General features: G+C 43.9%; 2 protein-coding genes across 3 annotated transcripts in view; both read left to right on the top strand.

The window, feature by feature from the left end:
* The first annotated feature begins 106 nt into the window (after positions 1 to 106).
* SPRING1 (SREBF pathway regulator in golgi 1) lies at positions 107 to 25,471 on the top strand. 2 transcript variants are annotated; one of them, XM_059040396.2, is made up of 5 exons: positions 107 to 375; positions 9,224 to 9,380; positions 13,259 to 13,410; positions 13,770 to 13,883; positions 15,964 to 20,021. In XM_059040396.2, exons 1-5 carry the CDS (start codon positions 265 to 267, stop codon positions 16,045 to 16,047), a joined length of 618 nt encoding a protein of 205 aa, XP_058896379.1. In that variant the 5' UTR covers positions 107 to 264; the 3' UTR covers positions 16,048 to 20,021. The 2 variants fall into 2 exon arrangements, with proteins under 2 accessions (XP_058896379.1, XP_066871426.1); XM_067015325.1 differs by having other exon boundaries at positions 125 to 311; positions 15,964 to 25,471.
* Positions 16,900 to 27,321, top strand: part of MED13L (mediator complex subunit 13L) — a 628,245-nt gene continuing 617,823 nt past the window's right edge. The window contains exon 1 of the mRNA XM_067015324.1: positions 16,900 to 16,953. Coding sequence (XP_066871425.1) covers positions 16,900 to 16,953 — 54 coding nt within the window. The remainder of the gene's footprint in view (positions 16,954 to 27,321) is intronic.

The following is a 27,321-nucleotide window of genomic DNA, read 5'->3' as shown; positions in this document are numbered from 1 at the left end:
GCCCGCCCCCTTCCCGGAATTCAGCCAATAGAAAGCCGCCGCTCTACAGGGACCAATGAGGAGGAGGCCGAGCAAGGCCGGCGGGTGACGCGCGAGGTGTGGAGGCAGTGCGTGGGGTGAGGTCACGTGGGGAGGCGCGGGGTGGCTGACGGGAGCTGGCTGGGCTGAGGGCTGCGGGGCCGGCTCCCGCCGCGAGCTATGGGGCTGCCGGCCGCGTAGGGGCCATGCCGCCCGGGCCCCGGGCCTGTCCCGCTCCGCGCCGGGATGGTGAACCTGGCGGCCATGGTGTGGCGGCGGCTCCTGCGGAAGAGGTGGGTGCTCGCCCTGGTCTTCGGGCTCTCGCTCGTCTACTTCCTCACCAGCACCTTCAAGCAGGTCAGTGGCCGCCCTCCCTCCCCGGGTGAGGGAAGCTGCCTCTGCAGCCGCGCTGCTGAGTGTCCGGTGCGCCGGGCCGCCTGGTCCGGAGATGGGGGCGTTCGTGTCCCGGGTCTGAGGACGGGCGAAGGGACCCGCCCATTTCGTTGGTAGGCCTGGGGCAGAGCTGTGACTCGAACCCTGTGCTGTGGGCCCTTACGCTGTGCTTGTTATCACCTTGAGGGCCGTCTCCTTGCCTCCTGCCAGCCAGGCCGAGTGCTGAGCGGGGGCGAACATTTCTCCCTTCTCCTCACGGCCGTTCTGGGGGGCGGTGTCCCCGGATTCCAGCGGGGTAACTCGAGACTGGGAAAGGTGGAGATGCCTGGGCCAGTAAGATGCCCAGCTGAGCTACGCAGCCAGCGCTGGTGTGCCTGGTTTTCATTTAATTTAGGAGCTCGGTTGTCCGGCAGGGAGACGCCTCAGGACCCACGAGGTGCTCTTTCTGTGCATGACGTGGTTGGGTGGAATTTTCTTTTCACCTCCCCATCCGCTTAGTTTTTCTTCTCTTTGAGACTTTGTGGGAGAAAAGGCAGGATGCTTTGGTGGGAAATGTTACCCAGAGCATTGTCCCTTCGTTTAGAAGTCCAGTTCAGGCGTTTAGGTTTTTAGAAAGGGTGAGCATATGCCGGGGTGTACCCGCGACAACCTGGTTTATGCGCTTGCGCTGATGGAGCTAGAAAAGCTCCCCTTTTCATTCTCAGGGGTCATATTCGTATAAAATTTGTCAATGAATAGAAAAGAAATACTAAATGATATGGTTACCTTAGTTTTAGGAGATTGTAAAACGGAAAGTTAGGGAACCGTATCCCATCTCTCACCTCAGGCCAACAGAGAGGCTGAGTGTTGTAAGCCTCTTCTGGTGACTGGGATGCGTTGGTGACATTCATGCAAACTAAGTGCTTGCACTTGTGTTTTCACAACTTCGCAGACACCTGCTCATGGTCACGTGTTGTTCCTTCCCTGTCAGGTGGGTGCTGTAGTGACCCCGGACTCAGCCCTCCACCTTCCTCCCAGCTGATCCAGCTCATCTCTAGCACCATTGGTTTAAATACCAGCTGTATGCTGTTGCTGTCCTGATTTCTAACTCCAGCCTAGACCTATCCAGAAACCCCAAGGTTCTTATATCCCGTTGCTTGCTTGACGTCCCTTTTTGAGTGCGTTGTCGGCTCCTCATACTTGGCCAAAACAGAACTCCTGATTCTCCACCACCACTTCCTCTCCAGTCTTCGCAGCCTCACTGAGGGGCACTCCCATTCCCCAGCCACAGATACCTTCTGCTTTTCCCTGTCTGGAGCGCTGCAGTAGCCCACCAACCAGTCTCGGCTTCCTTTCTTATCCTACAGTCTGTTCTCTACCCAGCAGGAGGAGTGATAATCTGAAAAGAAAAAAAAAAAATCCCAGCACTCCCTTGTGTATAGTTGTCCTGCTTCATTTTCTTTGCCATAAGCATCACTATTTCTGGATCATTTACTTGTTTATCTGTCTCCCCTCACTCTCCCTTCTGGAACGTAATTTTTTGGAGACCAGGGACCTTGTCTGTGTTGTTCATAGAATCCCAGTCTCTAGAATACTGCCAGGCACTTCATGGGTATTCAGATATTGGTTGAACAAACAATCAAATCTTTTTAATTGGGGTGACTTTTCCTTTCTTCCCAGCCTGGCACACTCCTACTAATTTTTCCTTTCTGACTCAGATGCTGTCTACACTGTGACTTTCCCTACAACCACTTTTTTTTTTTTGGCTGCACCGCGGGGCTTGTGGGGTCTTAGTTCCCTGACCAGGGATCGAACCCGGACCCTCAGCAGTGAAAGTGCAGAGTCCTAACCACTGGACCACCAGGGAATTCCTCCTACAAATGCCTTTTACGTACTCTGGTGTACCTTGTTCTTTATTTTTTTTCCCCCGTGTGTCTTTTTTTTTTTTTTTTTTTTAAAACTTGTGATCTGTGACTACAGTCCTAGGGGTGTGTGTGGGGGTGGTGATCGTGAATCCCCTGAAACTTTTGGCAACAGTTTTGTTTTGCAGATTTTTCTGGATCTGATTCCCCCACTGCCTAAGAAACGCGTTAGCTATAACCTCTCTATCCCTGCCCATCAAGCCCCTGGCAACCACTAGTCAACTTTCTGTCTCCATGGATTTATGTATTCTGGACATTTCATATAAATGGAAATATACACTATGTGGTCTTCTGTGTCTGTCTTCTTTCAGTTAAAAGCCAGTTTTCAAGTCTCATCCATGTTGTAGCATGTATTCGTACTTCATTCTTATGTCTGATAAATATGCCGTTGTAGGCATCTAACACATTTTGTTTAGCCATTATCATTTGATGGAAACTTGGCTTGTATCTGCCTTTTGGCTATTATGACTAGGGCTGCCATGGACATTGGTGTACAAGGTTTTGTTTGGAAATACGTTTTCAGTTCTCTTGAGTATGGTCCTAGGAGTGGAATTGATGGGTCACTTGGTAACTCTGTGTTTAATTTTTTGAGGAACTGCCAGGCTGTCTTCCAAAGTGGCTACACCATTTGCAGTGAACTTTTAAGAAACTATACTTGTCAAGTTTTGAAGTAGTATCAAAGAAGATTATCCATAATTATCTGGAAGAGCCATTAAAATACTCCTCCTATTTCCAACTACACATTTGTGTGAGGTAGATTTTCTTCATAAGCTTCACTCTGAACAATGTATTGCAATAAATTGGATGTAGAGGGAGTTGTGAGAATCCAGCTGTTTTCCATCAAGCCAGACATTAAAAATATTTGTAGAAATATAAAAACATTTTCTCATCTCACCAAATATATTTTTTTGTTTTGAAAAACATTTTTCCCCACACACATGAAAAACTGTTGACGTGTAATGGGCACATTATTGTTATTTTTAAACAAATAAATAACTTATTTAAAATAAATGTTTTAAGAATTTGTTTTAATCTCCAGTATGATAAATATCAATAGCCATAACCCTCATTAACTCACATACTGAAGTCCTCAATAATTTTTAAAACTAAAGGATCCTTGGAGCCTATTCTGACCGATGCTCCTCCTAAATGCCTGTGAGTTTGCTCCTCCTGCCCTACTTTGCTGCAGTTTTGGTCCTCCAGCACTCCTGAGCTATGTGGCTTGAGGGAATCTGCTCCATTTTGCCTAGCCTCAGGCTCCATCTGTAAGGAGAGCTGTGCTGTGTGTGGCACAGCTATCTGTCTGTTGGGCGGGAAGGCGGGGTGGGTGTGGTTAGAATTAATTGAGAAGAGGCTGTGAAAAACTCCAAAGCTTTGGAGTTTTTCATATGATCCTTAGCTCTGCTTCAGTGAGACTGTGAACTCGTGGAGCAGATGTGGCCACTTTTTGCCTAGAGAATAGTTGATTATTCTCTATAGCTTTGAATTCCTGTTTTGATTTTCATGTTAATTAATGCTTTGGGGGATAGTTTAAATTGTAGGGATGGGAGCACAGGAGAAATTAGTGACCTTGGTGGGGATGCCATTGGGGGTGAGGGCTGGGTGCTAGGTGACTTGGGCACATTGATTTAACAAATGGTTAGTGAACACCAGCTGTACCAGGCACTGTCTGCCAGATGATGGAGATACAGTGGGTGGCAAAGCAGATCCAGTCTTACGCTCCCAGAGCCTATATTCTGTAGGGGGTGAGGGGTAGAAATGGCCAATGAGCAGAATTATTTCAGATAATCATTTGTGATACAAAGAATACAAAATAGGTACTGTGATAGAGCGGCAAGGTGGGCCTAACTCTATGGGGCATTTGAGCTGAGATTAGAGAAATCCCAGTCTTGGAGTCAGAAGGGTCCTTAGAGGTCCTCTCATGTAAATAACTGTTCTCATAGTTGTTCAAGTGGTGCAGTTCCAGAAAGTGTCAGGGCTATTTGCATAACTCCTTGAAAATATATGAACATCTTTAGCTTTAACGTAATTAAGTATGTAAATTGGTTTCAAGTTAGACACTGTATAAAGTGTAATAAATCATAAGAGAGAGTTGCTAATCTGTTTTTTCTGCTCTGTTTTTCACCGTACCACCAAGGTACATATACCTTTCAGAGTCTGTAAAGTGCTGCACAGGGTAGAGGAAGAAAGCAATTATCTTTAAACTCACCAACCAGAGGGATGATATTTGATGATATTTGGGCATATTTTCTTTCTTCATATTTTAAAAATATAATTAGGGCCTACTGTTTCTTCACTTAACATATATGCAATTTCCCCATCTTTAAAAGCTCTTTCTAGGTGTAAGTTTTTTTTGTGTGTGTGTTTTTGGTTTTTTTTTTTTGCGGTATGCGGGCCTCTCACTGTTGTGGCCTCTCCCGTTGCGGAGCGCAGGCTCCGGATGTGCAGGCCCAGCGGCCATGGCTCACGGGCCCAGCCGCTCCGCGGCACATGGGATCTTCCCAGACCGGGGCACGAACCCGTGTCCCCTGCATCGGCAGGCGGACTCTCAACCACTGCGCCACCAGGGAAGCCCTAGGTGTAAGTTTATATAACTAAAAATTTCCATGATCAGGCTATATTTATTAGCTATTCCCCAAATATTAGACATTGGGATTCCCTCTGGCTTTTATCCCCTTTTTTCTTTTACTTTTGAGACTCATAAGTGATTCTTTTAATGACAGTGCCTTATGTTTAAGTGCTTTACTGATTACATGGGACACATCTCATTTGACCCTTATGATAACCCCCGAAAAAGAGACAGGACAGTTATTAAAATACCGCTTTTAAAATCAGAGGTTAAGTAATATACATTAGTAATAAAAACATTTCTCTAGCGCCTTGTAGTTTATGAAGAAAATTCTGGAGACTCCTTTTTTAAAAAAAATTAATTTATTTATGGCTACGTTGGATCTTCGTTGTTGCGCGCAGGCTTCTTCTAGTTGCCGTGAGCGGGGGCTACTCTTTGTTGTGGTGCGCCGGCTTCTCAGCGCGGTGACTTGCTGCAGAGCACGGGCTCTAGGTGCATGGACTTCAGTAGTTGTGGCACACGGGCTCAGTAGTTGTGGCTTGCGGACTCTAGAGTGCAGGCTCAGTAGTTGTGGCACATGGGCTTAGTTGCTCCGCCAGCATGTGTGATCTTCCCGGACCAGGGCTCGAACCTGTGTCTCCTGCATTGGCAGGTGGATTCTTAACCACTGCGCCACCAGGGAAGGCCCTGGAGGCTCTTTGAGAATAGAGAACCTGCCTATCTTTGTCTCTGTATCTTTAACACATTGTAAGAACTTGATACCTTTGAATTAATCTTGAATTAAAAAATACACACACACACACATACACACACACACACGGAGGTGGTGCTTAAAATTGAGACAGCCTAGTAGGGTAGTGTGGGAAAGGTTTAAAGCCACCTGTCCAATGAAGGAATCCCCTCAGTGCCCTTTCACCACACCCTTGCAAGACTGGACCTTCAGGAAAGCAACCATGTGCTAATTCATTACATTTGCCGTTATGTCTTACACAATCTCTTGTACGGTCTTTTCTGGTTGTACAACTCTTACCAGTTCTTTTGGAAAGGTCTTGAATATTCATGTTTGAAAACAAGTGCAAGTGCTGGGAGAATTGCCATCCTGTTTACCAGGAACATAGTAACATGAAAAGGTCCTTCTGGGTTGCCCATGTCCGTGAGCTCTCATTTTTTTTCAGAAGGAATAACAGGAAAGTTTGAGAGTGATGTCAAGAGCACTTTCAACCTTGTTGTGCGATCCAGTTTACTGTACTTTGACCAGCTTCTTAAGTCTTTATGGCTATTAATTTATCTAGGGTAGCATTTGAAGTGCACTTTAGTTTGCACATAGCTTGATTATGCTGTTAACTGACACAGTCCCAGCAGAACTCATGAATTTACAGGTGGTTAAGCATTGTGCACCTAAGTGATTTGTCCCATATTCTCAAGACTTTTGCATTTAAGTCCTCTTCTTCCCCCAACCAAGGAATACAGATGTTGTTTTTCTATTGATATAACCCGTCCTGTTCCTGCTAGTTCCAGTTCTTTCCTATAAAAGAAACAAAAGAGAGGGGGCAGAATAGAAATGAAAGCCACCTTGAAGGACTGTTTTACCTTAGTAAATTAAGGAACAAAATTCAATAGTGGAGTGGCACACTGTTATTTAAATGCTGGTAATGTTACAAATGGCATATATAACTTTTGGGAAATTATCAATATTTGGCACTATTTAGCATTGACTCTACTAATAATAATTCCTATCACAAATTACTCAAGAGAATAAGCAAAAGGTCTACATTTTTATTGCAGTGCTATTTATGATAACAAACACCTGGGGTGGGCTTAAACGTTGATCTGTAGAGGATGTTTTTACTAATTTACAGCACATCAACGTGATGGATTATTATATAGCCTTGAAAATGTGATTATCAAGATAATGTAGATACTTGAATGGTTACCATCCAATTAGTGTCAAGAGTAGCTGAATGCGAAGCATCCTAATTTGTAGTATAAATGCTGGGGTCAAAGGCTAGAAGTTAATATGCAGAAATAGATACAGCTTTATTCAAGTGATGGGATTGTGGGCAATTTATGTCTTTCATGTTGGTAGTCACTTTTTTAAAATAAAATTTTAATTTTGGAGTAATTATGGATTTACAGAAAAGTTTCTAGGATAGTATGGAGTTCCTGTAGATTCCTCATTTAGTGTCTCCTGTTGTTAATGATCATCATGTTTTTAATAATTTTTTATCATTTTATTTTAAATTAAAAATGAAACTATTCCAATGATGATGAAAAATGTTAATAATCACCTATGTCCCTTCCATGTTAATGGTCTGTAGTATCTTTGCATGCCTTTATCTCAGCTCTTACAAACCCATATGTATGTATTAATACAATTATCATAATACAATGTGTGATAATATGCACATTATTTTGTAACTTGTTTTTTCCTTAATATGGATATCCACCAGGGATCTGCAGCCCTCTATATGAAAATCATCCGAGTGCTTTAAAAATATTGATTCCCAGGTCCCATCCACAGAGCTTTTTACTCAGTCTGGAGTTGGGCTCAGGAATCAGAATTTGAAGTCCTTACATAATCTGATGTGCAAGTCAGGTTTAAGGACTCCTGCTCTGGATAAATACACATCAGTCGTATGTAATTTTTAGGTAATAGCTATGGCTATCCAGTGTTTATTCACTCATTTCTCTGTGGTTGGGGTTACAGGTTTTTTCTACCACATAAACGGTACTGTAGTAGACATCCTAGTACACCCTTAAAGTCTGTACTTTCCAGAGGCTAGGCCTCAAACATGTATTTGCTGTGCCAAAGTACACGTGGATGTGCATGTTTTAAATATTAATAGCTCTTCCCACATAGCTTTCCTAGAGATATCTTAGTAACTGTATAGCTCTTTCCCATTGTCTTAAAGTATAACCTTTGCCATCAACTTTCAAGGTTAGTCCCTTTTTCTCAGACAGTGACACATTGACAGATCATTCTTAATGGCAGAAGCCACAGAGCTCTATTAAAATGGTAGAGTGGTTAAACTATTATGTATAAAAAGCCTCTTGGAGGGAGTCTTATCATTGTTTTGTTTTCCAGTGATAGGTTGAAGAATCCAGAAGATGGCTGTTTCTTGCATGGCTCATTTTTTGGCACTCAGGCACCTTACTTAGTTTCTTTAATAGTATAACAAAGGCAATTTGGAAAGCCCGGCTGTGCCTTGGGGGCTAGGAGAAAAGATCTAAACTCTTGTCTCTAGAGCAACTCCTCACTTTGCATGTCTAGGTAAAGGGCTGGCTGGCATGGGTGTCTTTTATAAAGAAAGGTATGTTCTAAGGGCCACATACTTAGTATTTTTTTATAGAAGAAATTTGCAAGTTGCCATGCTTCTTTTTGCCCCTGAAATCAACCTCCCAATTCAGCGTTCCTCTTAGTTTACCACTAAACAAACTCCTCACTGCAAATGAAAGTAACCTGTGCCCTAGACCTGTCCAGGTATTGTCTGAAATGACAGTTGAAAAGTTTCTTTGAAGTTTCCTCTTCTATTTTAAAAGTGTATTCAGATTTTACATTCTATTCCACAATGTATTTGTTTTAATATAAAAAATATTTTAAATGATTTGCCATCAGAAAAAGTTCAAAACTTTTTCCCTACAAATATTTTGACAGAATTAATGCTTTTGTACACATTTATAACGTGCATGTAATCCAGGGGCATTTATGTAAGTCTGCCAGTTTTGAAGCATAGCCCTAATTTATTACTTCTTCCGACAGGTTTATTTTGCATTAAAATAAATAAATAAATTTATTTATTTATTCTTGGCTGCGTTTGGTCTTCGTTGCTGTGCATGGGCTTTCTCTAGTTGTGGCGAGCAGGGGCTACTCTTCGTTGCGGTGCACGGGCTTCTCATTGCAGTGGCTTCTCTTGTTGCTGAGCACGGGCTCTAGGCGTGTGGGCTTCAGTAATTGTGGCATGCAGGCTCAGTAGTTGTGGCTCACAGGCTCTAGAGTGCAGGCTCAGTAGTTGTGGCACATGGGCTTAGTTGCTCCACGGCATATGGGATCTTCCAGGACCAGGGCTCGAACCCATGTCCCCTGCATTGGCAGGCAGATTCTCAACCACTGCGCCACCAGGGAAGTCCCAGTGGGTGGATTCTTAACCACTGTGCCACCAGGGAAGCCCTGCTTTTTTTTTCATGACTTTGGCTCAGACTTTGCTCGTACTAGGGGCGTGCAGATTCCTGTTGTGCAAGCTGTTTTATATTATTTCTTTCCTATTACTGTAGTTTCTATGAAAAAATTGCTGAAAATGCAAGAAGTGATACTTTAACCTTCTCATTTATGGTGTCTTTGTAGGAGGAGAGGGCAGTGAGAGATCGGAATCTCCTCCAGATTCAAGACCATGATCAGCCCATCCCATGGAAAGTGCAGTTTAACTTGGGCAACAGCAGTCGGCCCAGCAACCAGTGCCGGAACTCCATTCAAGGGAAGCACCTCATCACGGATGAACTTGGTTAGTCTGGCTCCCTTCCTCTCCTGCAGTCCCTGGGCCATTCATAGGTTTTTAAATAGAGATTTTATATGCTGCCTTTCCCCCTCTTGCCCTTTTCCAGCACTTCTCACGTCTTTGTCTTTTATATCTGACTTATCATTCAAGGTTCCCCTCAACATCAGAGAAGCTTGGTTTGATAAGAGACACTCTCCAGAGTTAGAATTACAGTTTTAGCATTTTATCATACGTCAGCCCCTTGACTACTTCCTGCCAGTCTCTTCCCAGCCCCAGTACTTTCAGATCTTAACAGTCTTTTTTTTCGCATTTTGATGGTGAACTCTGCAAGATAAACAGTTTTCCTTCTTGGTGACGTGAATCGTATCCACATAGTGTTGGCATTTAGGATGGGAATGAATGCACTTGTTGACTGCATAATCTCAGATGAATTATAAACACTTCAAAATGTTTTACTGTTACTATTAAAACATCAGTCTGTTTCTTTTTTGTTATATTCACTAGTTTTATTTTTAAATTCCACATATAAGTGATATCATACAGTATCAAAGTATTTGTCTTCCTCTGTCTGACTTACTGCACTAAGTGTAATACCCTCCAAATCCATCCACGTTGTTGCGGATGGCAAAATTTCATTCTTTTTATAGCGGCAAGATAGGGCTAGGGGATTAAGAGGTACAAACTACTGTGTATAAAATATAAGCTACCGAGGTATATCAAACAGCACAGGGAATATAGCCAATATTTTATAATAACTATAAACGGAGTATAACTTTTAAAAATTGTGAATCACTAAGTTGTTACATGAAACTTACGTAATATTGTAAATCAATGATACCTCAATTTTAAAAAACTGTCTGTTTTGGTGCCTTCTCCCAGAGTTTTAGTGTATAAGAAAGGCGATTCCTGTGCTGGCAAGGCGTTTGGATTAGACAGCTGCTAGAGCTCTAACCACTCTAAGACTGGCCCAGTCCCCCAGGGAGAGACTCCTGGTAATGCTCTGCCTGCATTAATTTAGCCCTTACTACATGCTGGGCACTGGGCTAAAAGCTTTCCTTGAACAACATCTCATTTGATTGTTGTAGCAGTCCTGTGAGGTGTAGGTGTTGCTGTCTTCACTTTGTAGTTGAAGATACAGGCACAAAGTGGTTCAGGAACCTGCCCAAGGTGGCAGGGGCTCTTTTATAAATCATAAATGGGATACCATTATCACGCCAAGAGAGTACCACTTTTCCTTAATGTCAGCTATCCAAACAGTGGTCAGAGTTCCCTGATTGGTTTACAGATTGTTTATTCCCTTTTCACCTGGTAGTTTGCAATAATCTGGTTAGTTTGCAAGAGTAAAATTTGCTCTCTCTTAGAGAGTCTCAGAACAAGTGGGTTATGAGTGTGACAATACTGAAATTGATACAGGTAACCTTGAATTAGAATCTTCATCGATACCTGATGAAGCCCAACAAAATGAAGACACATGCTATCTTCAAAATGAAACTGTAGTGCTTTTTATATATCTATATTTAAAGTTTGCAACCCCAGCAAAATAATTAAAAAAGAAGAAACTTTTCCAAAAAGATCTCAAAGGAATCAGAGCAGATGAGATTATTTGGGATTGAAGGAAGGAATCAGGAAAACCTCCCACCTAGATTAGAAGAGCTGGAAAATTTTGCACAAAAATGCACTGATGACTCAACAGTGCCCAGCTCTGTTTTTAAGATCACATTGAAAAAGCAGATTAAATTGCAACTAGCATTTGTCTTGCTTTGTTTTAACAGAGTAAAGTTTAGCGAAGGGAAGTTACTTCCATAAGATGACCCAGCTAGTCAGTCAGGGGCAGACGTAGGACTAAGACGAGGACTGAACTTGGAGTTTGGTGCTTTTTTCTTACAGGCTTTTGTTTGTATGATACTCGGTGAGAAAGCGTGAAATCTTATGACTTGACTTTAATATTTAATATTAGTTATGAATGACAGTTTGTCCTTTTCTTTTGTCATAGCTAGCAAAAGAATGATTTCCCTCTGCTTAATTCAAGTGAGACAAAGACTCTCAGATTTCTTAAGTTCCAAGAACCAATCAAAAAAAATCCAAGAACCGTAGGTTTTATTTTACCTCCATGAATGCAGGAGAGGAGATAAGCAGTATAATAAAGAAAACTTGCAGGAATTTTTGCCTTTTAGCAAGCTGATGCCACCCCCACGAGTGTTGCCAGGGTGAGACCTTATTCAGTAAGACAACCAACAGAGTTACAAACTTTTCAAAGGTTAGAAGTTGGTTTCCCAGTCAGTAGCAGCACACTCTGAGGTTGTGATCTCACAGGACTCCTCATTTGAAATAATGTTTGCAGGAGTACATTTCTGATGCAAAAGGAAAAATCTTGATGGACTTTCACCAGAAGTTAGAAAGACCTGCCTGGTTTCAAAGCTAAATACTTGGCAGTTTGTACTGGGGAAAGACAGAAGGCCTGAGATGCTGACACTTATAACATGGAAAAGAGAAAAGAGCAGAAAGAGCATTTCAACAAGTGTAATGTTTTACATCTTTCTGACGCAGATCATATGATAAGATGCTCTGTATTTATCATTTGGGGCAGAATTTTGAGGAACATGCTGGCTTATTCAGATTTTTAATTTATAACCCTTCTGAAGAAAGTGAGTAAGAATAGTTAGGAAGAATCCCAGAAACTAATGTGGCATTAGAATCAGCCTGTCTTAATTTGGAAGACAAAAGGCATAGTTAAACCACCACAGCAGCCATCTGGTTCTCATAGGCCTCAGTTTCCCCAGTGTGACGGAGGGCCCTTCTGGTCCCTTCCACTCTTATTTTAATGGTGCCTCCTGCTTTTGCACAGACTTTGTTTTCCAGAGTAGTTTCTGAAAACAACCTCATGCTTCACGACGTCTCATTCTCTGAGGATTAAGAAGCTGGGGCATTTAGAATGGAATGATGTGAGGAACAGCTGCTCTGCACCTGTGTGCACCCGTGGGCCTGTGTGTGTACCTGTGGGCCTGGGCCTGCACCTGGGAGTTTCCCATGGACCACATGGTGTCCCTAATGAACTTATTCTTACACTTTTCTGTCCCACTCCCAGAAGAAATGTGTATTTAGCAGCTATGAACAATAAATTAGCTTTTGTGAGGAGATTCTTTTCTTAAAGTTGAGTATGAATGAATGAACTAGGTTGGAGGGGGTGTGTTTAGATGATGAATGGAGGGACTTGGGAGGATTTGTCTTCCTTGGGTATCAGAGTACTGTCATTCCCTAGCGCCGAGGGGTAGTTGAATCCCTGCAGTGTATACTTACAAGGAGCCTAAATCAGTTTATAAAGGTTAGGTGTGACTACTGTTTTAAAAAATCCTCCAAACTACTAAATAAATGGTAAATATTTAAAAGGTATTTAAATGTAAAAAGTATATGTGGAGGTTTTTTGTTTGTTTGTTTGTTTTAAATCTAGAAGGATCTCACTTTCAGGAGTGAAAACCTTGGTTTTTTTCCTCTTTTCAGCTTTTTCTTTGAAAAAGAATGACATTTTTCCCCAGGCATAGATGAAAACTTGGCTTGCATAGGTTAGCACAGGAAAACATAGGTGATGTGATGAGTGCATCAAATATGTGACAGCAGACTAAAAGGTAATTTTAGGTAGATTAGGATATATATAGCCTACTTATAAAATGGGAGTCCATGTTTCCTGTAAACTGCCACATGCAGGAAGCAAGCTCTGATTAGACATTGTCTGATTCCAGGTTCTGTGGTCCTTAGGATGCCCCTGACTCCAGACTCCATCTTTATGTTCTTTGCATGCAGGACTTTCATTGCTGCCTCGTGATCGCCCCTGGTGGGCAGGTTGGGGGACTGCTGGGTTTATACTCAGGTTAGTCTCTGACTTTCAGGTTACGTTTGTGAGAGGAAAGATTTGCTGGTAAATGGCTGCTGTAACGTCAACGTCCCTGGCACAAAGCAGTACTGCTGTGATGGCTGCTTGTCCAATGGCTGCTGCAGCGCCTATGAGTACTGTGTCTCCTGCTGCCTGCAGCCCAACAAGGTATGGAGAGTTGCTCCTTGTGCTGCATCTCCTTTATTCTTTCCGCCTGCATTTCATGAGGAGCATTAGAATCTTATTGTGAGATTCTTTTGGAAATAGAACTTAGAAGGGAACCTTGTCATGTCAGAAAGGGCTGGTTTCCAGTTCCTCCAGTGGTTCTTTGGCAGAATGGGCCATTGTATTCCTAATCAGATATCTAAAGAATAAAACATCAGCCCTCCTGCTCACTTGAGCTCCCCTCTCTCTCTCCTTCCCCCTCCTCTTCCCCGTATCAGCAGTCTGTTTGGGAGAAATTTCCAAGGTTACCTTGTGCTTCTGAGTTTGGAATTTATTACAGGTACTAACTTTTGTTTCCATAGCAACTTCTCCTGGAGCGCTTCCTCAACCGGGCAGCTGTGGCATTCCAGAACCTCTTCATGGCAGTCGAAGATCACTTTGAATTGTGTTTGGCTAAATGCAGGACCTCATCCCAGGTCAGAAGCTGTGATGCCTCTAGCTGGGGTATTTGCTGGTGGGAGTCAGGGTCTGCAGGAAAACTTGAAAATACGCACTGGGGGCTTTTGGTGGGGTGATAATGGAGAAGAGATTTAAATGAAGTTGTGTGGAGCTTTGGTGGATTGATAGTACATCATCCCTTGGTATCCGAGGGTGATTGGTTCCAGGACCCCAAATCCCTAAATGTTCATATAAAATGGCATAATATTTGCCTATTACCTACTTACGTCCTCCCGTATGCTTTAAATCATCTCTAGATTACTTACAATAACTAATACGATGTAAATACCATGTTTTGCTTTTTGCAACTTCTTGGAATTTTTTCAAATACTTTTGACCCGTTGAATCCACAGATGTGGAACCCATGCTATGGAGGGCTGATTGTATTTAGAATGTGAACATGAGATTTATACAAGTTAGGGATGTAAAATATTTATATCAAATCAAGGTCTGACTAACTTGCATCTTCCCTTTCTGATTAGCTTGTCTGTATTTCAAGTGGAAGCTTAAAATTGTTTTTAAGTCTTGGTGGAGTCCTAATAGTCCAATTCCTGAGAGAAATTCTCTCCTCCGTCTTTGACTGAAATTTAAGGCTTTTGAGCAACCGCCCGTTTAGAGTGGGTACTAATTCTGGGACAAAGTTGTGGTTTATTTTAGGATTCAAGGGGATGGGGCAGGTGGGTGTTGAAAAATACACAGGTAAATCTGTAGGTTGCCAAGCTCTCAGTACTTTTCAGCATGTTGTCATTAAATGCTTTGCTCTTGGACACTAAACACGGCACCAGCTGCTGAAAGTGTCTGAACGCCTTTGCCTTTCCATCATTCCGCATCCTCTACTCTCAGCCTTTGTGATCGGGCGGTTGTTGGAGCTCTCTGTAAAATCACCAGACGTGTTTGTCATACGGGCGCTCTTCCTCTGGCTTCCATTCTGCAAGATTGTCCTGGCTCCGTCTGAGATAAATGACTCATTTGTCATTCTCTGGAACTCTTGTACCCTTTGCCAGATTTCTGTAGTCTGCCTTTGGGTTTTATGCCACTCTTTATGTCTCTGGTCTGCTCTTAGAGCATTCAGCATCACTGGGTAAATGTTTCAGGGATTATAATGAGCATTTGAAACATGAAGAAATTCCTGATGTCCTTGTTTTGCTGGAAGAGCTTTACATTTGAATGGGCTTTAAAGGAAATGTGGAGGACGGCTGAACCCATGACTTACTTTGATTCATACTCTCATTCTGAGAAATGCTAGAAAAGGCCAAGTATTTTCTTCTTTAACTGATAAAACCCAGGAGTTATTTCCAAACTTGAGTGAAGATGCTAAAATTTCGCTTTGCATTTTCATTGTAAAGAGAAATTTCCCAGTTGGCAATTTGCCTTTATAAGTGTCCCAAGAAAGAAAAGATTTGGCTGCATGTCTGTAAATTGGGTTAATACTTACAACTTAGATGTTTAGCCTTGGTTTTAGGCTAATTAATGAATTCTAGACTAGCCAAAAACTCAAGTTGCTCGTATGAAAACAAATTGCTGAAAAATTAGCCACCAAGGATGATTGTCTGTGTTAAATCACACTTTGCTTGGCCAGATGAAGCTTGTGTGGTACTGTGGGATTCAGCTTGTGTACCAGCCCTTAGGTACATAAAACTTGACGAAAGCAATTTGAAGTGCATCTCCTTCATCTCTGCAGGGTTCAGTGCCGGGGACTGAATTCCTTTGAAGCACAGGGTCAGGTGCAAAACACCCATTGGATCTTAATCTGACTTAAAATACTTTGAGGAAAATTTTTTGTCTCAAGTTATCCTAGTCACAGCTAGGTTGTTAAAAAAAAAAAAAAAAAAAAAACTCACTAGTGTGCATAAAAGTAACAGTCCTGCGGTGACACTATGTCCATTTTCATGCCCTTCATTGGCATTCTGTGCTGAACATCTGCCTTTGCTCCAGAAAGTGCCCTGGACCCTTTTGGTGACATTTGGAGATGGACTCACCCGGGCTCCTGCAGGGAGCGTCTGCCGGACGCCATCCTGCTCTCTCTCACGGCGCTCTTCTCTTCCCTTTTGCCAACAGAGCGTGCAGCATGAGAACACCTATAGGGATCCCATAGCAAAGTACTGCTACGGAGAGAGCCCTCCCGAGCTCTTCCCCGCGTGACGGTGAGGGAGACTCAACCCACTGGGAGGATGCCCTGCTGAAGAACTTGTAGCCTGAAGCCCTTCTCTGGTCTTCAGGAGAAGACTTGACCTTGACCACTTCTTGTGTTGTGCTCTTTGACCTCACTCGCCCCCCGGGCTTACCAGATGGACTTGTTCCGTAAAGCAGTTGGAAATGCCAGCCAGCAGGTTACATTCAAGAAAGACAAGACTGTGGGCGACCTGGTGAAGGCATCAGCACTCTGAGCGCCTCTGCTCTGCGGCTGCTCGGGGACCTGTGGGCATCTGTGTGTGTTTTCCCCGGGCCCTTCACTGTAAAGTTATTTATTGGACTTCTTTAGAGTAGTGGGAAAATTCTCATGTTTCCTATAGGAAAATTCCTTGATAGTTGAGTATATTCAAGGAGATTGTTCTTGTTATTTTCTTGTGTTCTTGAGTTTCAAGAGTGAGATCGACCCTTCACCCAGATAAAATGTTTGGTCTCTTAGAACATGTATGTTCTCTCGAGGTGGTTTGTTCTTGGTTTTGTTTTAACAGCATCTTCAAGAGTGGGCCCTGAACACCGTGTCCTGACATCTAAAATTGTCTAGAAACTCAGATGCTGTTCCCTTCTCATCCTGTGCCAACTTTCTAGCAGCTGGCACCATGTGCTCTCAGGTTTTTTCCTAGTGGTATTTGGATATGCTTGTTTACCTGTGTGCATGCACCGTTTTAACCAGAAATTCTGCCTTGTTGTCCTGGAGGGTTCTGTTCTTGTTTCCTCTGCCCCTGTTGAAATGACTGGTCTGCTCAGCCGTGGGACAGTGGGAGCCTCAGGAAAGTCATCTGCTGGGCGGCCTCCTCCTCTTCTGTCATGGAAACCCATCTTAAGGCGATTCCTCAGTGGGGATACATCTCGCAACTGACTGTAAGTGGTCGTCCTTTATCGCTTTCAGCTTCGGGAGATGTAATAGGTACAGACATTTGGTTTCCCTGTGATTTACAAAGAAGAACAAAACTCAAGTTTCTGTCAGGGTGCCCTAAGAGACTCACATCTACCCTCCGTGGACATTGGATGTGCAGGCTGCTGGTCCACATGCTGGAGGCGTCCTGTGTTTCTAATATGACACTAACCCTCTCTGGTCAAGGCTGAGAGTATTTGGTCCTCAGATCAGGACATCGTGCCCCTCTTTGCTCTCCGGAGTCACATTACCACACACTGTTCTTTCCCAGAGCCCCTCACTAACCCTGGGATTGGGCAAGGTCTTCCTTGTTCTTTTTCGGTGGTTCAGCGGTTGCCCTCAGAGCAGAGCACGAGATTTACAGCACGCTTTCAGCATTTTTATTTCAGTGGAGCTTTTTCCTTGGGCCGTGTTTGCCTTCCTGTATGTTTCTTCAGTCTATTCAATGGACTAATTTCCCTTAACTCCTTCCTGTTACTCACACGTATCTTCCCAAAGTAGTTTGTCCCACTAAGTCAACTTTCTTAGACGGTGAACTGTCTGGCAGTTGTTTTTAATGTTAGATCCCAGTAAATCTATTCAGTTTGCATCAGGTTTTTCAGATTCTGTGTGTGTTCACTGGTGCTAAATCAGACTGTGTGTGAAAGTAATGGACACGTCTGCATGTTTTACCAGCTCATTGCTTTTGGTAACTCAGTCTGTCTTCTGGTAGTTGTCACTGGCCAGCCTCTCCTTTGAGCTTATTTGAACCCTTGGGCAATAACATAGATTTACTGTGAAAACAGTTTATATCAAAGGTCAGCCATAGCTGTTTATTCTGTATATGAATATTGGCAAGCACGTTTTGCATCTTCACTGCTTTCACAGCCTCTGCAACTTAGGTAGAGAATTAAGCTCGTTTGTTCCCACCTCGTAGATGAGGAAATGGAGTGAAGTGACTTCCCTGGGCCCCATGACAGAACCAAAACACGACCTTCATCTCCGGCGCCGGGTCCACTGTCCTTCCCACCACCCCTTGCCAGCTCCAACGCTGACTCATCTGTAAACACTCCTCTGAGAGTGTACAGATCTCGGTTGTCCAGGCCAGCAGAGGGGAGAGGTGGTATAAGTAGCCAAATTGGGTCAATAATCCAAAGGTCATTTTCATCCAGCCCTGGAGTATGTTTTTCTATACTCCTAAGAGGCATGTTCGCTGTTTTGGAAAGTCACAGTACTGCAGACTCTGTAATGAAGCCACCCAAGGACGTGGAACGTCATGGGTCTCCCCAGGCTTCTAGCCCGGACCCCACCCTGCTCCCCTCTCTGGTTTGTTTCTGGTTCCTTCAACTGAAGGTTTCCAGAATTAGGGAACTTGTCGTAGTTTTGTATGCCCAGAGCTTAGCAAAGTGCATGATACACATCGGATTTTAAAAAAAGATCAGAGAAGGAGTGAAAACACCTTTAGTTTAGAAGAAAATTTTTAAAATTGTTACGTTTGGGGTGAAAGGTAATTGGGTAATTCAAAGCATTTCCCTCAGTTCTGAATCTTAATTGCCACGCTAGTTGCTGGAGCAATAAAGATAAGATCTGTTCTAACAGGGAAAGAAGCATTCTGTAGAAAAAGGCACTGCCTCCACAGGGCCTGGGACTTGGGGTGGCCCTGGACCTGGCGACGCTGGGGCTGGCATCGAAGGGCGAGCTCAGCAGCTCGTGGAAAAGCTGGGGATAGGATTTTAGAGCAGGATTTGCAGTTTTTGGCCTGCTCCCGGAGCTGACTTGGAGGCTGTCCAGGGAGTGCCTCAGTTGGTGAGGCTGCAAAGGCGCTGTGGGAGCTGTGTGCAAGGTTCCGAGCAAGCTGTTCCCATCGTTGGGATTTGCAGGTAGATTGTAAATGAACAGAGATGTTGCTTATTTAGTCTACTCTTTTTTTAAAAAAAAAATGGTTATTGGACTATAGTTGCTTTACTCTGTTTTGTTAGTTTCTACTGTTATTTAGTCTACTCTTCATAGGCTGGAGAGAATTCGGCCTCACAGTCCGTAACTCTTACTTACTAAGACATGGCCTTGCATAGTCTTTCCTCTTCTGAGTCCCAGGCCCTGCTCTGTGATATGGGATCGCATCTGCTCCTCGTGGGGTTGTTGCGAGGTGTTGGAGTGAGTAAAGGCCCAGTGCTGGGCATGAAGTCCACATCTGCAGTCCAGTGGGGGTCTGACATCACATAGTTGGCAAGGTGGGGATGGGTGGGCCCCTTGGGTGGAAGGGTGGCAACTACAGAGCTCTAGGTATTATTTTTACTACTATTTTTAGAAGAACTCATGATAAAGATAATTTTTAAAATGCAGGTAATTCAGAAATGTGTCAAGATGAAAGTAATAATGACCTAAAATCATACAACCTAGAGATCAGCCCGTTTTTTCCTCTTCCCTCATGACTTCTAGGCAGATATGAGAATACTTTTTCTTCTTGAAAGCAATCCTCTGATGGACATCCTTCTATGTGATATATAGGCCTATCTAATAATTTTTAGTGACCACCTGGTGTCAGTTTCATGGATATACCGTAATGTTATTAATCCCAGCTGAGGTCATTTAGCTTATTACTGTTCTTTTTTTCTTTTTTGGCTGCTACAAATAATGCACTGATGATATGCTTTCACGTACACATTTGTATGTTTATTTGAGAATGATTTTCACCAATTTATACTCCCACCTAAACTATGTGGGGAGTGGGACTTCCCCGGTGGTCCAATGGTAAGGGATCCGCCTTACAATGCAGGGGACGCAGGCTTGATCCCTGGTCAGGGAACTAAGATTCCACATGCCATGGGGCAACTAAGCCTGCGCGCCACAACTACTGAGCTCACAAGCCTGAACTAAAGAGCCTGCGTGCCGCAAACTACAGAGCCCACACACCCTGGAGCCTGTGTGCCACAACTAGAGAAGAGAAAACCCCCACGCCACTACTAGAGAGAAGCCCGCTCACCACAACGAAAGATCCCATGTGCCGCAGCTAAGACCTGACACAGCCAAAAATAAATAAAATAAATAAAGTATGCGGGGAGTGTCTTTTGTCATATACCTAAGAACCCCTTGGTATCATTTTTTAACTCTTTTTGCTAATGGATCTCTATGTTCTAATTGATATTTAATTTCTTCCCATATTTTGATTGGGTGTTTATCTTTCACATGTGGTAAACTGCTCTTCTTGACCTTGGCCAGTTTTTCTTTTGTTGGTCTTTTTCTTATATCTTCACTGAAGGAGCTCTTAAACCCCTTTTCTTGTTTTTTTTCAACCCTGCATTACTCAGAATCAAGTGGCTCACTTGTTAACTAACTTTTCCAATTGATCTAGGGCAGCAAATGGGGGCAGTTTTGCCCCCAGGGAACAGTTGGCAACGTCTGAGACATTCTTATCACAACTGAGGGCAGGTGGTATGTGTAGTGGGTGGAGCCCACCACTGCGCCCTCGACACAGTCATCCAGCTCCATGCATCAGCAGTGCCGGCCGAGGCAGAGAGGCCCTACTCTCGGGTCACATTTTACCCCCTTCGGTTAAACAGAAAAACTACCAGGAGCTGAGAGCAGACTTGATTATTTTGCTGCCCTTGCCTTCTGCCGTGGGCAAAGTGCTGCTGATTAAATTACCCTGGAATCCCATAGGACGTGCTGCTTCCTCCCTAGTCTCTACCAGCCCAGTGCTGCCTCCAGGAATGGCATTGTTACTCTGCGGCAGCGTCCCTCGTGTGCTGACCCAATCCAAGTGCAGACACCCTCCCGTGGGCAGAATGACCAGGTTTACAGAGAGCCCTCTCCCCTCCTGGCAGATCTGCCCTCCCCATCCCCCTACAGTAGCTCTTTGCAAGGAGGGCCTTTGGGGGTGGGGCGAGGGGAAATGAGTCACTACAGATGCCATTTGGAAAACTGGTCATTCTACTCTAAAAAGGTACCACATAAGTAAGTAGTGATAATTAAAAGAAAAAAGAAGCCAGTGGGATTGTGAGAGTTTTTTCCTACGCAGCACTTTTCCGGACTCTGTGGCATCAGTGCATTGCCTTCCGGGCCCTTTGCCTGTGCAGACTCTTGTTGCATAGTGTGTTGTCATGGTGTGAGGACAGTTTTGGGTACTGGGATCCCCGTTTTCGCTCAGTCACATGTCTGCAACATTCAATGTCCAGTCAGCTTACACAGACACGAAGAGGAACAGGTGGCCCCCGAGGGCCTGAGTGGGGAACAACAGGGGTTGTGTTTGTGCGGCCAGCTCTGTGTCCCAGCAGCCCCTCGCCACGTACCTTCAGTTGTACAACTTGATTCATGTCTGCTGTTAGAGTTGAACTGCTGGACTTTTTAAAAATAGAAGTACACCCTTTAATATTATAATAAAACAACTGGCCAGTTACAACTAGCGGGCCCTGCAGTCAGTCAAATGTTTGGACAGGGGTCCAGCTGTATTGTTTCTCAGGACTGCACAGTCTGTGGGCTCGGAGGAACCAAAACATATCACTGCTAGAAAGGCATTTTATTTCTAAGTGGGTACTTTCCTGGTTTTTGGTAGGATCAGTAGTTCCTCAGGTCTTTGGACTTTCTAAATTCATACTTTTTTTATGCAGCATAGAGTAGGCAAGCTCTGGTCAGCTTACATCTGGGTTATCAAAATCAGAAGTGTTTGCTAAATGAGAAAAAGTGGTGTTGGCTATCAGTTAAATTCAAGATTTCAGACTATGTTGGTCACATGTCACTATTACTGAGGAGGAGTGTGTATGTTTATAAGTGTAACAGCAGAATGAAGTCTGTGAGTAGCATCCTAATTTTACTGATGAGAGCACAGGCATTAATGACCTTGAGTAAATTAACCTCTTCTGGCTTTGGTTTCCTTATTTGTCAAAGGAGGGTGATTGCTAAGGTATCTTGCAGATCCAAAATTCTGATTTTTGTGCCAAAGATCCTGCCGCGTGTTAAAGCAAGACCAGAGCGCAGCGACTTGGTCTTTGGCTTTGATTTTCACAGGGTAAGTGGAGACCAGCCATCTGGAGCCTGTTTTCTTCAAATCAGGGCTTCCCCTTCTCTCTTGAAAATTTCAACTGGGGCTCACCATTTTTTGCCTTTTTCTCCTCAGATTTTAAATAGAGACCATATTCTTCTCTGCTGGGACCAACTTATTATGTATTGCTGCTCTGCACCTGTGAAGACAGCTGCTGTGTTTTCCATCATAAAAACAGCTGCCTTTTGGCAGGGAAGCCCACAATGTGCTATGTAGCTATACCTTAATACAGTGCTAAATTATTTAGGTATGCTTAACCTGAGATGCTCAGAGCATCTTGGAATTCCTATTAAGGGCTTCTGTAGTCATTGCTCAGTAAAAGGTTTCCCTTTCATTTCTTTCGTGATTACTAGGCAGAAACCTGAAAATGTAGGGAATTACATTTTAAAATATAGAAAATTACAAAGATACTAAATTGTGCCACAATAGTCAGATTCCCCAGCCTCCAAAGATAACCACTAATTAAAGTTTTTGTGTAAAGTTATCTTTTTTTGTACATGAATGTGTATTTTGTTTTAGTACATAAATAAAGGTAGAATCTTGCTCTGTACATAATATTTTAAAACAGTTCTTGTTGTGTTGGCTTAACCCAACTATAGCTAATTAATTTACAGGGCGGGAAAAGTACACATTTGTTATTTATTTTTAAATTTTTGTTATTTTTATTTATTTATTTATTTTAAAGTACACTTTTTTTTTTTTTTCTCGGTATGCGGGGCTCACACTGTTGTGGCCTCTCCCGTTGTGGAGCGCAAGCTCCGGAAGCACAAGCTCAGTGGCCATGGCTCATGGGCCCAGCCGCTCCGCGGCATGTGGGATCTTCCCGGACCGGGGCACGAACCCATGTCCCCTGCATTGGCAGGCGGATTCTCAACCACTGCGCCACCAGGGAAGCCACTAAAGTACACATTTTAATTGTGTCATCTGGCCTCTAAAATAAAGCCAGGGTAGGATTGAAAGCCCTTTTAAAATGCATACAAGTTTGTCATTGCATTTCTGCATCCCTTTTCTGTCTGATTTTTACACAGTGGGGAGACAAGTCTTTTGTGTTCTTCACAAATAAGTTACAGACATTCTATTTCAGCCAGAGTTGACCTGCAGGAAGTGTGCTGAGGTCAAAGCCTGTCACGGCAGAATCCCACTTTCCTGAGAGAGCTAAGAGAAAAAGATGGGGGGAGCCCCACTCCAAATCTCTGAAGTATGTCATTCATTTCAGTTAATCACTAACTGCAGAATTAAAAATATATATAAAATGGCTGGGAAGGACACATGGGGCCCGTCTTTCTGGATGTCTAGTTTGGGGAAAGGATGAGCTGAGCTCAAAGCAGCCAAGTTTCCCCAAAAGCCAACTCTGCTTTGTCAAGTTTGTGACCCATATGATGGTTTTTGAGGGCAGGAGGGATGTCATTTTCTAAAGATGTTCCCAGATGCTCCGTGGGCTGCTATTTGGAGCTGGAATCTTCTCTGCTCACCTCCATAGTCTCAGAGGCCCAGAGTCCCCCCCCTCGCCCCCCCCCCACCCCGCACGTGCTGGACTCGGTTTCTCTCGGGAGGTCTTTATCTGGGCAGCAATCCAGGGCGTGCTCCGAGAGCTCAGGCCCTGACACCCGTGCTCCTCCTGAGCTTTGCCTGCAGCCTGCTGAGTGCCAGCTTGGAGGCCTGAGATAAATAGTCTTGCAGCTGCTTAGCCATCAGCCGGGCTCATTTATTTGACACAAATAAGCTCATTGACCTGATTTAGTGCAGGGAGGAACTACGGAGTCAAGTCCAATATGATCTTAAAGCCCTGTCTTTTCACTGCAGCCTTTTCAGACCTTCAAGGATGGCCACTGAATTAAACCATGGTCGTAGGCACTCTTTCAAGGAAAGAAGGAGGAAGAGAGATAGATGGGAGGAAGAGGAAGGGGAGAGGAGAGAAGAAGGAGGTGCCAGGGGCACAAAGAGCAGTTGCTCTCTGTGCCACTTGGTGGCACCAGTTCCTTAGGTTTTCTGTCCTCAGCATAGTCCTTGTCGGGAGACTGTGGGACCTGTGCCTGAGTGGATCCCCTCTCCCTAAGACAATGAAGGACCATCTGGTAGTGACGACAAACCAAGACTCTTTCCCGGGGCCTGTCGATTTTGTGCACGGGGACTCAGGGGAGTATCCACTGCAAGGAGAAGGAAATAGATCTGCTGCTGGTGCCCTCGAAGACGCCAGGCTTAACTCAGTGCCCGTGACTGACCCCTTCTTCCTCCTCTCCCGTTCACTGAGGCAAAATCTAGAATAGTCTCTTGACCATTCCTACCCAGACAAAAAACATTTGCACCATCACTTTCACACGGCACTGTCTTCTGAGGCCAGTATTCTTTCTCATCTTCATTTTAAGAGCAAGGCTCTGATGCTCAGGTTAAATTTTGCTCCAGGTTATACTGTTAGATGCCAACTTCAGAGCCCTGGAAGGTGCACGCGGGCCCAGCCTAGGAACACTGTGATAGCAGCGACTGTCTTCCTATCATTTCTGGCGCTAAAGGCCTCTTATTTAATCCTAACAACCACGCTTATGAGGTAGTAGGTCTTTTTATCCTCATTCTAAAGAAACGAACTCAGATTAATTTCTTCGCATAGGGGAACACTGTCTTAGTGGTTTAAACCAGGATAGTGATGGAACCCAGATCTTTTTTTGCTCTTGGACCTGGACTTTTAGCCCCTGTGATGTAGTAAGTGCCATACTGGCTCTGAGCTCTGAGAAGGAGGTCCTAGATGGAGGAGGGGTTATTTGCTCTGAAGCTTGCTGTTTGACCTTGGGTTTGGATCATCCTTGATTTAAGCAGAATGTTTCACCTCGATGCTGGGCCTGCGAGGAAGGGTTTCTGAATAATGCATTGAAAGGGGATCTTAGCCTTTCAGCACAACCCAGGTGAGAGGGCTCTATCTTAACATCCTTTTTCCCACTGAGCAGAGTCCTTCCCCCCTCCCATCCCCCATGTACGCGGGCCTCTCACTGCTGTGGCCTCTTCCATTGCGGAGCACAGGCTCTGGATGCGCAGGCTCAGCAGCCATGGCTCACCTGCTCAGCCACTCCACGGCATGTGGGATCTTCCCGGACCGGGGTACGGACCCGTGTCCCCTGCGTCGGCAGGCGGGCTCCCAACCACTGCGCTACCAGGGAAGCCCGAGCAGAGTCCTTATAATGGGCTGAATTGTCTCCTCACAAAATCTGTATGCTGAATTCCCAGCCCCAGTGCATCAGAATGTAACCTATTTAGAGAAAAGGCCTTTGAAGAGTGATTAAGTTAAAGTGAAACTGTGAGGGTGGCTTCTAATCTAATAGGACTGTGTCCTTCTAAGAAGAGGGAGAGACACCAGGGCTTCAAGAAGGCAGCCATCTGCAAGCCAAGGAGGGCCTCAGGAGAAACAAACCTACTGACACCTTGATCTTGGACTTCCAGCCTCCAGAACTGTGAGAGAATAAATTCCTGCCATTTAAGCTCCCCAGTCTGTGGTATTTTGTTATGACAGCCCTCACTGACTGATAAAATCCTTGAAGGAAATGATGCTGAGTTACTACGCAAACCCGAAGGGCAGCACGGGGTAGGGAGGCAGCACTGAGCTGCTATGCTGGAGTCATCTTGGCTCCAGCGTGTCTCTTTTCTGGGCCTGTTTGTTTGCCCATCTGTGAAAGTGTACTTGGGAGCACGTATGAGGGTCCTTCCAGCCCTGGCATTCCAGGATTCTAGTTGGTAGCTTCAGGACCTGGAAAGTGTTGCTTTGAACCTGTGATGTTTAACTGCAGGGAGATTTTGCCCCCCAGGGGACATAAGCCAATGTGTGAAGACAGTTTTGATTGTCAGGAAGTGTGTGTGTAGAAGTACTGTTGGCCTCTAATTGAGGCACAGCCTCCACTGTCCACAGTGTTGAGGTGGAGAAACCCTGGGTTAAACTTCGTTGCCCCTTGAATGGTGATGACGTGGAATTGCCAGCCCCAGTCATTCATTCAGCACCTATTTACTTGGCATTTACTGTGTGCTTAGCTCTGTGCTAGGGAGTACAGAGAACTGGAAGACAGTCTTCTGGAATTTAAAATCGAGTTGAGCCCGAGCCTCTGGTTTGGGGAACATAGTACCTAAACATTCTTAGGTGTCGATGCTACCGTCCCCCTTACGATAAACTGTCACTTTGGGTTTCCAGAGAAAGTCTTTTATGCTTGGACATCCAGGAACCATTTATTTTAGTCCCACCTCATTCATAGACCTACACTAGTATAGCTTGTTTCTTTTCAAAAGATTTGAGGAAACTCTATGTATTTGTATGTAGTACTGATTAGTAAAACAAATTAGAACCAGTTTAAAATAGAATGCCGACATGCAGTTGTGAGACAGCAACACAGTTGATGCATATACACATATATGCATTTTTCTAATTTTTCCTAATTACAAAGTGACATATTGCATTATAGAAAATTAGAGAAGTAAAGAGAATAAAAGCTTTCATAATCCTTCCATTTGTAGATAACCACTATTTGGTGTGTATCTCTTTTCATACACATGCACATATATTAATATAACAGAAAAGAAAATTGGGATCCTATTTTACCATTTTGTAACCAAATGAATGACCCTTGAATGGGGCTTTGACATCTGATTTGGTGATCACCAGGCAGAGAAAGTGGCCTGCATGCCAGGCTGGCTGTGGAGTTACGGAACCAAGGTCACCGCCCACCAAGAATGCATTGATTCAGGGAGGTGGGTGAAGGCCCACATTTCATTTCACAGCTCCAGGGGGCATCATTCATTTGGTAACAAAGAGAATGGTGTGTTCCACGCCACCCCTTACCCCTCCCCCGTTGTGTGACCCAGCAGCCCTGGAACTCTTTTTTGTAGCAGCTTGTTGAGAATACAATTCACTTACCATGCAGTTCATGCAGTTTAAAGTGTACAATTCAGTGATTTTAGTGTATTCACAGAATTGTGCAACCATCACCACAATCAATTTTAGAACATTTTCATCACCCGAGAAGGAAGTCCCATACCTGTTAGCTATCGCCCTCCCATTTCCACCCAATCCTTCCAGCCCTAGATGACCACTAATCTACTTTCTGTCTGTAGATTTGCCTATTCTGGACATTTCATATAAATATAATCATGCAATATGTGATCTTTTGTGACTGGTTCCTTTCACAAGCATGAAAGCACCATGTTTTCATGGTTTGTCCAATTATAGCATGTATCAGTACTTTGTTCTTTTTTAAATATTTATTTTTTAGTTGAAATATACACCATACAGTTCACCCTTTTTAAGTATACAGTTCAGTAATTTTTCCTATTCACAAAGTTAATG

Source organism: Kogia breviceps, chromosome 15 (assembly GCF_026419965.1).
Source record: "Kogia breviceps isolate mKogBre1 chromosome 15, mKogBre1 haplotype 1, whole genome shotgun sequence".
Taxonomy (NCBI): Eukaryota; Metazoa; Chordata; class Mammalia; order Artiodactyla; family Physeteridae; genus Kogia; species Kogia breviceps.
This window is presented reverse-complemented; position numbering and strand designations above follow the sequence as displayed.